Source organism: Myotis lucifugus, unplaced genomic scaffold (assembly GCF_000147115.1).
Source record: "Myotis lucifugus unplaced genomic scaffold, Myoluc2.0 scaffold_10, whole genome shotgun sequence".
Taxonomy (NCBI): domain Eukaryota; kingdom Metazoa; phylum Chordata; class Mammalia; order Chiroptera; family Vespertilionidae; genus Myotis; species Myotis lucifugus.
In genome coordinates this window covers 10,430,625-10,445,179 of record NW_005871058.1, presented here as the reverse complement: position 1 = coordinate 10,445,179, position 14,555 = coordinate 10,430,625, and the positions used below count along the sequence as shown (strand labels likewise).

The window sequence follows — 14,555 nt, the reverse complement described above, 5'->3', positions numbered from 1 at the left end:
ATTTTCTAACCACTATGTTGTACACCTAAAACTAATACAAAAATAATATTGAATGTAAACTGTAATTGAAAAATAAAATTAAAAACAGAGTCAGAGAAAGAGCTATGTTATTTTGGAAATGATGGTGACAGGTACAATATAGTTAAAATTTGATAATTTCTCAGAATAATTAGTGATGAATACCATTGAATGCTTGTTGATAATTGATTGGAATTTTTAGAAAATTTTCTATGATAATACAAATGAAATAATAAGGATATAAGAAAAAGAAGTATTTAATGCCAAGATTTAGCAACCTTGTTCAAAAATTAAATTTAAGGTACCTAACAGACATACGTTTTCAGTGTTTGTGACTGAAATGGAAACAAATGAACTGCATGGGTGGTTAGGCCTCTGTGACCTCCATGTTTGTAGAATATGACGACAGTTTCTCAGAGGCATTTGAAAATGAATACTCTACATGACACACTTAGAGGTGTGATTGTGCTTTCAATCTCCAAAGTCTCCTATTCTGGAGATGTGTGATGTGATAAACTGATTTCAAAATAGCCAAAGTGTGAGAATTACCTTTTCGAACCTTAAGTGACATATTGGTAAGATGTTTACTTTTTCCACTATTGCTTCACTCTGAGCCTTTAAAGGGCAATCTGTGAAGATCAGAGATATTGTTTAGTTTGGTCCTGAATTTATGTTTTTAAATTCTCCTTTTATTACCCAGCTATAACGGGGCTCTTTTGCGATAGTCACCTTGCCTCCCCACTAAAGGATGCGTGACTTTCTGGCCTACAGAAGGTATGTGTCCCTACTCTCCTGTCTCTCTACCAGCCCATCTCATACAGTGGGAGAAAACAAGGGCTAGCTGTGAGGGACAACTAATATTCAACAAAATCAAAGTGGAATATTAGTGTTTTTATTTGAATAATTCAGGGTAAGAAGCAACCATAAAATATGAAATATGTTGAAATATTTAAGTGTTCAAATTAGTGCCTGCAGGAAATTAATAAAGTGCATACACACATGCATAATTGGGTTTATAAATCAGAATAATTTAAAGTGAAACCTATAAACATGAGAAGGAATAATTAGTTTGGGATTTTGTAATCATTACAAGGAGATTTTTTTGGCATAATAATATATTAATTTATATTTTGCCCAAGCTTTTAAATAGATACTTAAAAAAGAGTTCATTGCATGTTGCAGGCCAGACACAATTCCTTATACACTTATTGAGACTGATTAAAAGCAGCTTGATTTTTACTAAAAATCAGGATGAAGTAGCTTCTGTAAAAATGCTAAACTAAACTTAATTATAAACAGTCAAAATACTTTTTAAAAATTTGAACAAACAGTGCAAAAAAGATCAGCCATACTGATTAAAGAGAATCTGCTTACTGAATTATTTTACAGTGTATAATAATATGAAGTATAAATAATACCTTGGAAATTGTGACTAAAATAATACTTAAGATAATTAACATTTATTGAGAGTTTATGTGTCAGGTGGAGTGCTAAATTTTACATGCAACATATCTTACATTTTATTTCATTTTTGATTAGTAAAGTAGGTTACTTGTCAGTAGGTAAATTTTTAAAGGTCACACATTGTAAGCGTCAAAGACAGAATGAATTCCTGTCACTCTGACTATAGAGCCCATTGACTGGATTATTAAATTACATTATCTAGATTACTGCAGTTGTTTACACAACTAAAGTGACTTTCACTGACATTAACGACCAAAGGGTCTTCCTGAAAATTTGAATCAACAACGTGATTCCATCAAGGACCTATACCTGAGCATCTTATGGGTTTATATCCTGCCCATTAAATCAATTATCAATTATTATTTTTAAATAATTATTTAAAATATTTTACTTGTTGTTTATTTTTATTATTTTTTAGGTTATAAGTAAGTTTAGTGTGTCATGTAACTTTTTTTTCAACATATAACATATTTCTTTAAATTTTTAGTTTTTTCTTAGAACTCATCAACCATTCAAATTAAAGACATTTTGGTAACCACTAAATAAATGCAAGTCACTAAATAAATATAATTTAGTGCAGGAAATTAATATATATGCCAACATTACTATTTTCTACCCTTAGAGCACTTGGTCTTTACTATGGGATTTCAAATTTTTCATAAACATTGTGTCTCTTTTTCTACTAAAACATTTAATTTCTATGACAGGCATTCTAATGGTGTCAAAATACTTCTGTGGATTTTGACTTTAAATTAATGAGGATGGTATTATTCATGTATGTCTATATTCCTCACTAATTATGTTTTTATTTCTCCAACAAATAACATATTGACAAAGGTAGAGAATATATTTTAAAGAGTACTTTACCATGAGACACTTGTTTAAACCTTTAGGGAATTTAGAACCAGAACTTTAGATTCTTCAACTTAGAAGTGAGCCCAATACTCAACCTCTACCCCGCCCAGTTTTCCTGTAAGGGAGCTCTGCATTACAGGTACCAGTTATTCATACATACGCTTCACTTAGAGCACAGTTTCAAACACCACCCAGCTGCAGAGATGAATAACCAACCTGTAACCTATGCAGAACTGACTTTGGCCAAGTCTGCCAAGAGACATCAAAGGAAGCCTAAGGGCACTCAAAGCTCCATTCCAGTAACTGAGCAGGAAATAACCTATGCAGAATTAGCTCTTCAAAATGCTTCCCGGGATCTTCAAGGAGGGGACAAGAAGGACCACTCCAAAGGTAACACATTAGTATAACTGTTCTAGGATGTGAAGTTGGGGTGCGAAGGTGTGGGGAAGAGTGGGAAATTAGCTCACATATTTTTCATTTGTGAGAATCAGCACTTAAAGTTGGAATACAGTATTCTAAGATGAAAGCTGAGGATGGATTCTATTCAGGTATTGCTGTAAGGTGTAGTCTTTGGCCAACAATCATGGAGCATTGTATCTCCTGAAAATGCAATGGTATATTCTGAGAGGAAGATTACAGTGGTAGGTATGGGTCTAGGATCCATGTTTATGTATTTGATTCTCTGTATTTAAACTGTCTGAAACAATTGTCTCTCTCTCTCCTTTCTCAGTGTTTCAATTTCTCTCCTTGCAGTTTCACCATCACGGCCAGAGAGGCTCATTGCTGGGATCCTAGGGGTCATCTGCCTTGTCCTGATGTCCGCTGTGATAAGGGTAACTGTTATTCCCTGTAAGTAAATTTTTGTAAGATTATACGGCACTTTTCACTTTAATGATTACCAGTGCCTCTAAACAATTCATAATATTATGGAATAGAATTTTCATATTAAAGCATGCATTTAGAATAAATGTGGAATGGTTATTCTGAATTTAGCAAATGCATAAATAACATAATGTTTGTGAAGAGTATTTTACATATAGTCATATATTTGATTTCATATCTCAAAGACATGCTTTAGGAGAATGAAAGACCTTATAAAGAAATACAAATTCATATTGAGATTGGTTAAACCCATACTGTAAGAGATGGTGAAGTTTGGTTCTTTAGGCTTTTAAAATATTTTCCTCTAACTCTTTATTACTATATTAATTTTTCTTGGTAAAATCAATTTTATTACAGATAATTCTCCTCTGAGACAGCACAACAAATTTCAAACTAAGAAACAAAAATTATTATGATTTCTTTAGATTAATATTTTAAGAATTACTTTAATTTTTTTTAGCTACTGTAATACAGGAGAAGAATAATTATTCCCAAACAACAAGGATCCAGAAAGGTACATAATAATTTTCAAAGTTCTGATATTAGAAAAGTTTATATTTTGTCTCTATCTTAGGCTAGGCAATAATGATAATAGACTCTTTTGGGAGAACATAAATTATAAAATGAGCGATACATGTTCATAAATAATTATTATAAGAGAGTGTTCCTTCTTCTGCAACATTATGAAAAACATCAATTTTAAATTGCCACATCCATTGTTGCTGTTTGGCTTAAATTTCCTACTGCTATAATATAATAAGAGACAAGTGATTTTACTATTCTTTAAAAGTAGTTTCAGTCATCGGCTCTTAGCACATGTATAGAGTGGATAATTTGTTTATGTGTTTGCTTTATATGGGCACAGAAATTAGGGGATATCTGGCAGACCCTTTTCTGTGACTGTGTTTTGATTTATATGTACCAGCCAGGGAGGATGCACAGGTATATTATGTACCTATGTGTTTATACCTATGTAAGTATGTAAGTTAATTTTTATTTTTAAAACTTCAAATTGCTATTGGATTATAATTCATAATCTTCCTTTAGCATGTCATTGTGAACATTGTCCACTGGAGTGGTTTACATATTCCAACAATTGCTATTACATTAGCACTGAAAATAAAACATGGAATGAGAGTGTGCTGGCCTGTGCTTCTAAGAACTCTAATCTGCTTTACATAGATAATGAAGAAGAAATGGTAAGATGTTAAACATTTCATATACTTTATTAAAGGCTTATTTCAGCCAATAGTATATTTGTAGAATTCACATTTTTATACATAATTGTAGTTATTTAAAGTCTGTATAAAATTCCACTGTTTGACTTTATAATCTATACTAATAAGAGGGTAATATGCTAATTAGACTGGATAGACCAAACATCTTCCAGATGTCATTCCAGAAGTCCTTCTGGAAAAAGCCTGGGCCCGGACAAAGCCGCCCAGAGTCCCGGGTGACTACGGCTGGCCGGAGGGTGGGAAGCCCGGGTCCTGGGTGCCTGTGGCCAGCAAAAGAGAGGGAAGCCCAGACCCCAGTTGCCTGCAGCCAGCCAGAGGAGGGAAGCCTGGGTCCCAGGTGCAGGGGCCAAAGGCAGAGGTGGTTAGGGGTGATCAGGCAGGCAGGCAGAATGGTTAGGGGCGATCAGGCAGGCAGGCAGGTGAGCGGTTAGGAGCCAGTGGTCCTGGATTGTGAGAGGGATGTCCAACTGCCAGTTTAGGCCCAATCCAGCAGGGGTCGGGCCTAAATCGGCAGTTGGACATCCCCTGCGGGGTCCCAGATTGTGAGAGGATGCAGTCTAGGCTGTGGGATGTCCCTGCCCCCAATGTGCATGAATTTCATGCACTGAGCCTCTAGTATTTTATATTTTTACTAGAGGCCTGGTGCACGAATTTGTGCACCAGTGGGGTCCCTTGGCCTGTCCTGTGGGATTGGGCCGAAATCAGCTCTCTGACATCCCCAGAAGGGTCCCCAGATTGCAAGAGGGTGCAGGCCAGGGGAGGAATGGCTTCCTTGAGCCACGTCCTATTTTTAGGTTGAGTATTGGAAAGAATCAGGCCTAAGTCACTTTCTTCTGTTGGGTGGGATAAAAGATACCCTGTCACTCTGTTGGAATACCAAACCTTTTACTCTTTCTCATTCCATCTTTCAGAGTTCTCCTTTACTTGTGTCTTTCATTAATTAGTTCCTGAATTTAGAGTTCTAATTAGCAGGAAAATGAGTCTCTGACACCTGGGCCACTGGATTCTACCAACACAGAAACAGGTCAATTTGGACTGTATCTGGTTAAAGAGTGTTGTGAGACACAGAGAATGTTTTTTTTGTTTGTTTTTGCTTTCATGTAATTTCTTTATTACAATCCCCTTTTTAAAACACCTGCTATCTGAGAAATAGTAGAAAGTGACATTGAATTAGTCATGGTATCAAATATTTTAAGTATTTGGAAACGCTTTATTATGCTAGTTTTGTCAACATGGGTAACTATTAAATTACATGAATCAGAATTGTCCTTATTAAATTAAGAAGAAGAATGAGACCATTAAACATAAATATTTGAGTTAATTTTAAATCAAATGTACAAACATTGCTGAAAGTTTTTGAAAATATGAAGTGATTTTAATATATCTTTAATAAAAAGTCTTAATATATCTTTAGTGTTAGATTAGGATCCAACAATCTTATTATATTCTCAAAATGAAGGATCTTTTGAAAGAATACACTACTTGCTTTATAAAAATGATTTTTCATGATGATTATTTAAATAAAAATTCTTTATTTTGGGGTAGGAATTTCTGAAATCCATATTACCTCCATCATGGATTGGAGTTTTTCGTAGCAGCAGTGATCATCCCTGGAGGTTGATAAATGGTTCACCTTTCAAACTAAAGTAAGTTTTTTTTTAAATGCTATATAAAAGGAAAATTCAAAAAAAGAAAAATTCTGTAGAGTATTATTGGTGTTTTTGTTTAAGTTGTATTATAAACATGAAGAATGATAGTCAAAATTGATGAAAGGTTGATATAAATATTAAAGAATGACTATCTAATTTTCCTAATAACCAACTCTTACTAATATTCCATGAAAAATATCATTACCCATTTTCAAAATGTTCTGTGATTGCAGTTACATGAAAATGCTATTTATTGTTTCATGGATTGGCCCCACACAATAACAACAAAATAATGCATTTATCTCCATTACAGAATAGAAGACTTATCATCTGGTAAAGGGGACTGTGCTCTGCTAAACCTATATGGCCTCACATCATGGAGTTGTGAAGCTTCAAAAATATATAGCTGTAAGCATAAGCTTCAGAGTTTGGATTCTGTTGGGTAACTTTATTTTCATGAAATGGAAAGAATATTATGATTGCACATGTCTTCAAATGAATTATATCACTTGTTCTAATAATGAAATAATTTTCTATAACTATTATTGGGCAATAACATAAACATCCAAAAGTGCAGATATTCATTGCTTTTTAGTGTCTGACGTGTTTCGCTCAACGTTATATTTGTGGCACTCAACATTTCTAAATGATCTTATGTTGTGTGAGTCACTTTAATGTGTTACCAAGAATAGGCCAACCCACAGAAGCAGAAAGTAGGTTAGTGGTTGCCAAAGGTTGAAGGGAGGTAGGTAACAAAACGAATGCTAATTGGTGCACTGTTACTTTTGGGGGCTGGATACTTCCAAATTTTGTTAGTAGTGATGGTTGCAAACTCTGTTGAATATACTAAAAATCGCTGACATATATACTCTACATGGATGAATTTTTTTGCTTTGTAAATTAAACCTCAATACAGCTGTTATAAAACACTTGAGGTTATGTTAGGGACTGCATTTAAACTTTAAATAATTTATAAAGGTGTAATTTTACAATATTGATTCTTTCAATCAATGTTATGCTTTATCCCTCCATGATTAGGCTTTCTTTAATTTCTCTATGTTTAAATTTTTTCTATATTGAAGTCAAAGAAATATGGTTCTTCTATAGTTAGGATTTTGTAAATAGTATAGTTATTTTAAAATTTCTTTAGTAATTTTGCTGCTTTAAACATAAATGCAGTTGAGGTTTGCTATTTATTTTTATATTAATCCTATCATTTCAAATATACATTCTTCTGCATAGTATATATAGACAGTTATTTTATTTCTTTTTCCCTGGTGAAATTATTTTCTTTTCTTGTCTTATTTTCATAAGCTAGAGTTTTATTTCCAATGTTGAATAGTAAAGACAGTAAAAGTGTTGTATGTGTCCTCTATTTTTGGGAACACATTTAAATATTTCATGCTTAAATATGAGATTTGTTTTAAAGTTTTTTCATCAGACCTTTTTCATATAAAAGCAATTCCATAATATTGCTATTAGTCTAATATATTTTTATAATGATGTTACATTTTTATTATTTTTGTGTCAGTTGAAATGATAAATGTTTTCTCTGTATAATGTTTATGAAGTAAACTAAATTTATTTCTTTTAAATATTAAACCAATCTTGCATTTCTGAAATAAAACCACAATGGCTAGTTTGTACTGTCTTTCTTCAAACTTCAGTGTATATATTATACTTAGATTAAGTTGTTTTTCTTTCATCCAGGTTCACAAAGAGTTTAGAATGAGTTGTTATTTGTTATGTACTTGACAAGTTTTTATATCAAGGCTATATGAAAAGCATTCCTTGTTTTCTATTTCCTGAAAGCCTCTGTATAAGAGTTCTGTTATATTTTTAATGTTATTTTTCATTACTGATGCTGAAACCAAAAATGTGGGTGTTTTGAGTCCCATTTCTTGTCTCACAAAATTGAAGAATGAAGTTGCAGACAAAAAGGATTAATGGAACCAAAGTTTATTGAGAGAAGCCCATCCTGAAAAAGGTGCAGCCAGGGTTCCAGAAATAGGCCCGTGTCCGGAGCTTCCTCTCCATGTTATCGTCGGGAGTAGTTTAGTATCCAAGCTAATGAAACTCTATTAGTCCATGTGTGGAGGCCCATCTACACTAATAAAAGACAAACATGCAGATTGACAGTAACTTCACTACGCCGTAAGCCATGCCCACCAGCCAATCAGAGTGACTATATGCAAATTAACCCAACCCAGATGGTGGCCGTCAGTCACGGAGCTGGAGCAAGCATTAGGCTTTGATGCCCATATGATGGAGGAAGTCAAATTCCCGCCTGCCACAGCTGGTTCTGAGCTCCACTCAAAGCAACAAAGTTTCAATTATAGAAGGTAAATAAACCCCAGACACCTGCTTTCAGCCAGCAGGCCATGGAACAGGAGCAAGCAGGAGGCTTTCCCTCCCGCCCTCCCTGGCCAGCTCTTAGCTCCTCTCAAGGCTACAAAGTTTCAATAATAGAAGGTAAATAAATACCAGAATAAAAAGAAAAGAAAAAAAGGAGAGGCTGGGAGCTTCTGTCTCCAGGGGGGCTTGGCCAGCCTGAAAACTGCCCTCAGCCCCTCACCCAGATTGGCAAGGCACCCCAGTGGGGATCCCTCACCATAAAGGCAGTGTTGCCAGCCTCAAAACAACCATCAGCCCCTCTCAGGCTGGCCAAACCTCCATGGGGTGAGGTTCCCCACTGGGGGGACTTGATCAGCTTGTAAACAGCCATCAGCCCCTCATCCAGGATGGTCAGGCACCCCAGTGGGGACCCCTACCCTGAAGGGGGTGTGACCAGACTGCAAACACCCATCAGCCCCTCACCCAGGCTGGCCAGGCACCCCAGCGGGACCCCCACCCTGATCCGGGACACCCTTCAAGGCAAACCAGCAGGCCTCCACCCGTGCACCAGGCCTCTATCCTATATAATAAAAGGGTAATATGTAAACTGACCCCAACAGCAGAACCACTGGGAATGACTGGTCACTATGACACACACTGACCATCACGGAGTAGATGCTCAATGCAGGAGCTGCCCCCTGGTGGTCAGTGTGCTCCCACAGGGGGAGCTCTGCTCAGCCACAAGCCAGGCTGATGGCTGCCAGTACAGAGGTGGTGGTGGGAGCCTCTCCTGCCTCCTCAGCAGCGGTAAGGATGTCCGACTGCAGCTTAGGCCTGCTCCCCGCTGGCAACTGGACATCCCCCAAGGTTCCCAGGCTACCAGAGGGATGTCTGATTGCCAGCTTAGCCCCAATCCCCTGGGGAGCAGGCCTAAGCCAGCAGGTGGTCATGCCCCGAGGGGTCCCAGACTGCTAGAGGGCACAGGCCGTGCTGAGGACCCGCCCCCCTGAATTCACAAATTTTTGTGCACTGGGCCTCTAGTTCTGATATATAAAAAGCCAGGGGCTGTCACGACCTAAATGACCAGATGGACAACCGGACAACAGGCTGCTGGCAGGAGGGAGCTCCCTCCTGGCCCTGGCCTGGGTGCGGCAGCAGTGGGAGTCAGCCTGGGCCCCAGCTGGGGCTTGGCAGAACTCTCAGTCTCGCATGATCAGGGGTATTGCTGGCCTTCAAACCAGACCCTGACAGGAGGAGGGAGGGAGCCCCATTTCTCACAGAAACAGCCATTGTACAGTTTGCTGTCAGTGGAATGCCAGGCAGGAATCCCATCCCCCTGCACCCCAGACCATGAACTGACACTGGCCTCCCATTTAAATTAATTCCAAGACAGTTTCCCATGATGCCAGCATTTGCAATGACTATTAGTAAATCACAAGGACAAACTCTAGACAGAGTAGGGATATTCCTACCTGAACCCGTTTTCACACATGGTCAGTTATATGTTGCTTTCTCTCGAGTTCGAAGAGTGTATGATGTTAAAGTTGTAAATACTTCATCACAAGGGAAATTAGTTAAGCACTCACTCTGAAAGTGTTTTACTCTTAATGTGGTATACTGGGAGATATTAGAATAAGTTTAATCAATTTATCAGTCATTGTATCAGTGTTGTTTTTACATCATGTTTTGTTGTTTTTATGTCATGTCTTTGTTGTTATAGCATGTGTGACTGTTTATTTATTAATAAACTTATATACTATTTTCATATAAATTTTACTAAATTTCTTTCATATCTGACACTTCTATTATAGAGAAAGGGTAAATAGCAATATTAAAATATTTCCTCTAATTAATTCCCTTTTCATGTGCATGAATTCCATGCACCGGGCCACTAATATGGCCATAAGCCTTGTGGTCATAGAGGATGTGCTCCCCAGCAACAGGAGTGTCAGGTGTCCATTGTGCCCTAAGCTGGGGGCGAAGGGAAGGGAGGCTGCAGTTGTTTTTTTTTTTTTTTTTGTATATATGTTTGCCTCATTGCCTTGTGATTGGGTATCTGCACGCTGTCTGTCATAGTAATATCCATCCATTTTAAAGTTCATGCTGCTGGCTTGCACCCATCCTTCCCACCCCAATTGGGGTGTCTTAGTAACTCTGCCAAGCTGGGTTCCTGGTTTCACTTCCTCCTCCCATGGTCCTGGCCCTATCTACCTAACTTTTTCTGTCCCAATGCCAGTGGAGCTTGAAGAATGCTTTTGTAGGAAAGTTCATAAAACGAACTCAATTCTTATACTACATGCTAGATATACTGAGGTTTCCATTTGTTGCACTGCATTTTCATACTTTTAAATGTAATGTAGATGTTAAAATGTACTCGTAATGTGGCTTCATTTTCTACTTAGTATCTTTAAATAGGATAAGGCTGTTCCCCTGTTTACTCTAGATTTGCAAGATTTGGGTTTTGTTAGTTTTTCCAAATCTTATCAATTTTATAATTTTCAATGAGAATAACTTTGACCTTGTTGATTCTCTCTACTCTGTTTCTTCTTTTTCTTGATTTTGATTTTTTTTGTGTTTTGCTATCTTTATTTGGATTTAATTTCACATACTTATAGCTTTTCCATTTTTAGTTTCTTGAGATGAATGCTTGGATTTCTTTTTTAAAAAAACTTTTATTTTTTATTGTTGACACTAGTACAGATGTCCCGTTTGCCCCACCTTTGCCCACCTCCACCTAGCCCTCGCCCTCCCTCCCCTTCCCTCTGGCTATCACCACAATGCTGCCTGTGTCTGTGAGTTATGTCTATATAATCTTTGGCTAAGCCTTTCATCGAGTCCCTCCAGGCGTCCTTTCTTCTGACAGCTGATGACCTGCTCCATGTATTCATGCCTCCTGGCTTCGATTTTGTTTGTCAGTTTATTTTGTTCATTAGATTTCACATATAAGTGAGATTATATGGTATTTGTCTTTCACTGACTGGCATATTTCAATTAGCATAATACTCTCCAGGTCAATCAAGCTGTAGTAAAAGGTAAGAGTTACTTCTTTTTTATGGCCACATAGTATTCCATTGTGTAAATGTGCCACTTTTTCTTCTTTCTGGTAAGATATATTTTTTAAGCAATCAATATTTCACAAGACAAACTATTTGTTATATTTTCTTGTAATTCATTTAAAAATTCTGATTGTTCCTTGGGATCACTTCTTTGTCCCATATGTTATTTAGAAATTTATGACTGAATTTAAAACTATATAATAATTTTTAAGTTTTGGGTTATTGACTTTTATTTTTGGTAACCTGTTGTTAGAAAATTTTCTGCAAAGCTCTAAATGTCCCTCATTTCTATTGAAGTGTGGTTAGTGTGACAGAGAAACCTACCTTAAAATTTTATTTGTTTTCAATGAAGATTTAAATTGAATACCCACACTTTATGGCCCACTTGCCAAACTTGATGAGTGGCTACTGCAGTTAAACCACAGTTCTATATATTTTATATTAACGTTCGTAGAAATGTAAGTATATATTTTTAAATATTTTCATGGAAACTTAAATATATGAGTATTCTATAACACTATATTTTGTGTGTGTGGCTATGTGTCTGTGTGTGTAGTTAATTGTTTGTTTAAAATTTCTATAGTAGCTCAGCCAGCATGGCTCAGTGGTTGATCGTCGACCCATGACCCAGGAGGTCACAGTTCAATTCCCATTCAGGAGGCATATGATCAATGATTCTCTCTCATCATTGATGTTTCTATCTTTCTCTCCCTCTCCCTTCCTCTCTGAAACCAATAAAAATATATTTTAAAAGAATTAACGATTCTTCTCAAACTTTTTTAAAAACTGAAAGAGGAGTGAACTTTCCCAAACTCATTTTATGATGCCAGCATTATCCTGAAACCAAATCCATAAGAAGTCATTACTAGAGAAGAAAAATGTAGGCCAATATCCCTGAAAAATATAGAAGCAAAAATTCTCAATAAAATACTAACAATCCTAATTTACCAGTTCATTAAAAGAATTATTCACCGTGATCAAATGGGATTTATATCTGGGATGCAAGGATTTATATCTGGGATATGTCACATTAATAAAATGAAAGAAAAAACTATATGATTATCACAATAAATGCAGAAAAAGCATTTGACAAAATTCAATATTTAGCATGCTAAAATTCAGAAAATGATAGAAGAAATATATGTCAACAAAATCAATAGCATCTCTATATAGTAACTACTAAACTTCTGACAAAATATAAAAAAATTGATTCTGTTTACAATACCATCAAGAACAATAGAATAGAGTGGATAAAAAAGCAGTGGGACATTTACACAATGGAATACTATGTGGCTGTAAAAAAGAAGGAGTGCTCACCCTTTGCAACAGCATAGATGGACCTGGGGATTATTATGCTAAGCAAAATAAGCTACTTAGAGAAAGACAAATATCACATTATCTCACTTATGTGTGGAATAAAATGAACAAAATAAACTGGTGAACAAAATAGGTTCCAAGCCATGGATGCATGGAACAGAATGACAGGTCTCAGAGGGGAGGAGAGAGAGAAGGGAACCAGAAGAGATTAACCAAAAAACATATATGTACATATGTATAGCCCATGGACACAGACAATAGTGTAAGGAAGGCCTGGGGATGGGGAGGTGGCTGGATGAAAGGGGAAAAGCAGGGAGAAAATGAGGGACAACTGTAATACTGTCAATAATAAATAAAATAATAATATACTTAGGAATAAATTTAACTAAGGAGGTGAAAGTTCTCTATGCAGAAAGCTACAAGATATTGTTGAAAGAAATTGAAGACGCAAATAAATGGAAAGATATTCCATATTCAAGTATTGGAAGAATTAATATTGTTAACTTGTCAATACTACCAAAAACCATCTATAGATTCAGTGAAATCTCTATGAAGATTCCAATCGCAGGAATAAAACACACTCCTACTTATATACAACCACAAAAGACCTTGAGCAGTCAAAGAAATCTGAGAAAAAAGATATCACACTTCCTGATTTCAAGCTTACTATAAAGCCATAGTTATCAAATACTGTCTGATCTCATAAGTAGTATCTGAAAACAACAACAAAATATTCATAGAAAAAGAGGTCAGACTTGTGGTTGCCAAAGATGGGAGGTTGGAGGAGAGAGGTATTAAAGGAAGATTCTCAAAAGGCACAAAGTTCAGCTGTTAGGCCAATAAGTAAGAGAGATGTAATGTACAACAGGACTGTAGCTAGCACTGCTGTAAGTGGTGCAGTAGTATCCGTGTCTGCTGGGGATACATTCAAGACTCTCAGTGGATGTCTGTAAACACGAATAGTACTGAACACAAAATATACTATATTTTTTTCTTATATGTATACTAGAGGCCAAGTCCATGAAATTTGTGCACTAGGGCGGGGGGTCCCTCAGTCTAGCCTGCTCCCTCTCGCAGTCTGGGAGCCCAGGGGGGATGTCTGACTGATGGCTTAGTGGGCCTAAACCGTCAGTTGGACATCCTTAGCATTGCCACAGAGGCGGGAAAGGCTCCCACCACTGCCGCTGTGCTTGGCAGCTGTAAGCCTGGTTTCTGGCTGAGCGGCGCTCTGCATTTGGGAGCACACTGACCATCAGGCAGCAGTTCCTGCATTGAGCGTCTGCCTCCTGGTGGTCAACGCGCATCATAGTGACTGGTCATTCCACCATTCAGTCATTTGCATATTAGCCTTTTATTATGTAGGATTCGCTGTAGATGAGGCCCCCTGGAACCATAAGAAATGAAAAAAAAATCACTGTTAATTCATTCTCAAATTGCCCCCACTTAAAATCAAATTGCCCTCCCCCTTCCCCCACCCTGTGGGACGTGTGCTGCACCTTGGGAACCACTGGGCTGGACACTTTTCCTCTCTGAGCTTCATTTCTGAATCCATACACATATTCCCTGGGAATTGTAATCTCTTCTCCGCCTACCTCACTGGGTTGTCATGAGGAGGTTCTGAGCTAATACACCTAGAAATGTTTCATCAAGTAAGTGATGTCTAAATGGGAAGGGATTGTTATTTTTAAGCCCACAGGTACCCTCGCAGGTAGCAGGTGCCGATTAGGGGAGGAGGGCATGAT

The 14,555-nt window shown here is 37.0% G+C and overlaps 1 protein-coding gene across 1 annotated transcript; it reads left to right on the top strand.

Annotated features, from left to right (window-relative positions):
- The first annotated feature begins 2,540 nt into the window (after positions 1 to 2,540).
- On the top strand, positions 2,541 to 6,552 carry LOC102436514 (NKG2-A/NKG2-B type II integral membrane protein-like). Its single transcript, XM_006084341.1, has 6 exons — positions 2,541 to 2,727; positions 3,091 to 3,186; positions 3,680 to 3,733; positions 4,267 to 4,418; positions 6,003 to 6,103; positions 6,420 to 6,552. Exons 1-6 carry the CDS (start codon positions 2,541 to 2,543, stop codon positions 6,550 to 6,552), a joined length of 723 nt encoding a protein of 240 aa, XP_006084403.1.
- The last annotated feature ends 8,003 nt before the right edge of the window (positions 6,553 to 14,555 follow it).

What these genes read in the sequence shown, in the direction of transcription:
- LOC102436514 (XM_006084341.1), top strand. Translation starts at nt 2,541, where the DNA reads ATGAATAACCAACCTGTAACCTATGCAGAACTGACTTTGGCCAAGTCT. An exon ending in AAGGGTAACTGTTATTCCCT is followed by an intron (nt 3,187 to 3,679) that starts GTAAGTAAATTT and finishes AATTTTTTTTAG; the next exon opens with CTACTGTAATACAGGAGAAG. An exon ending in TAGATAATGAAGAAGAAATG is followed by an intron (nt 4,419 to 6,002) that starts GTAAGATGTTAA and finishes ATTTTGGGGTAG; the next exon opens with GAATTTCTGAAATCCATATT.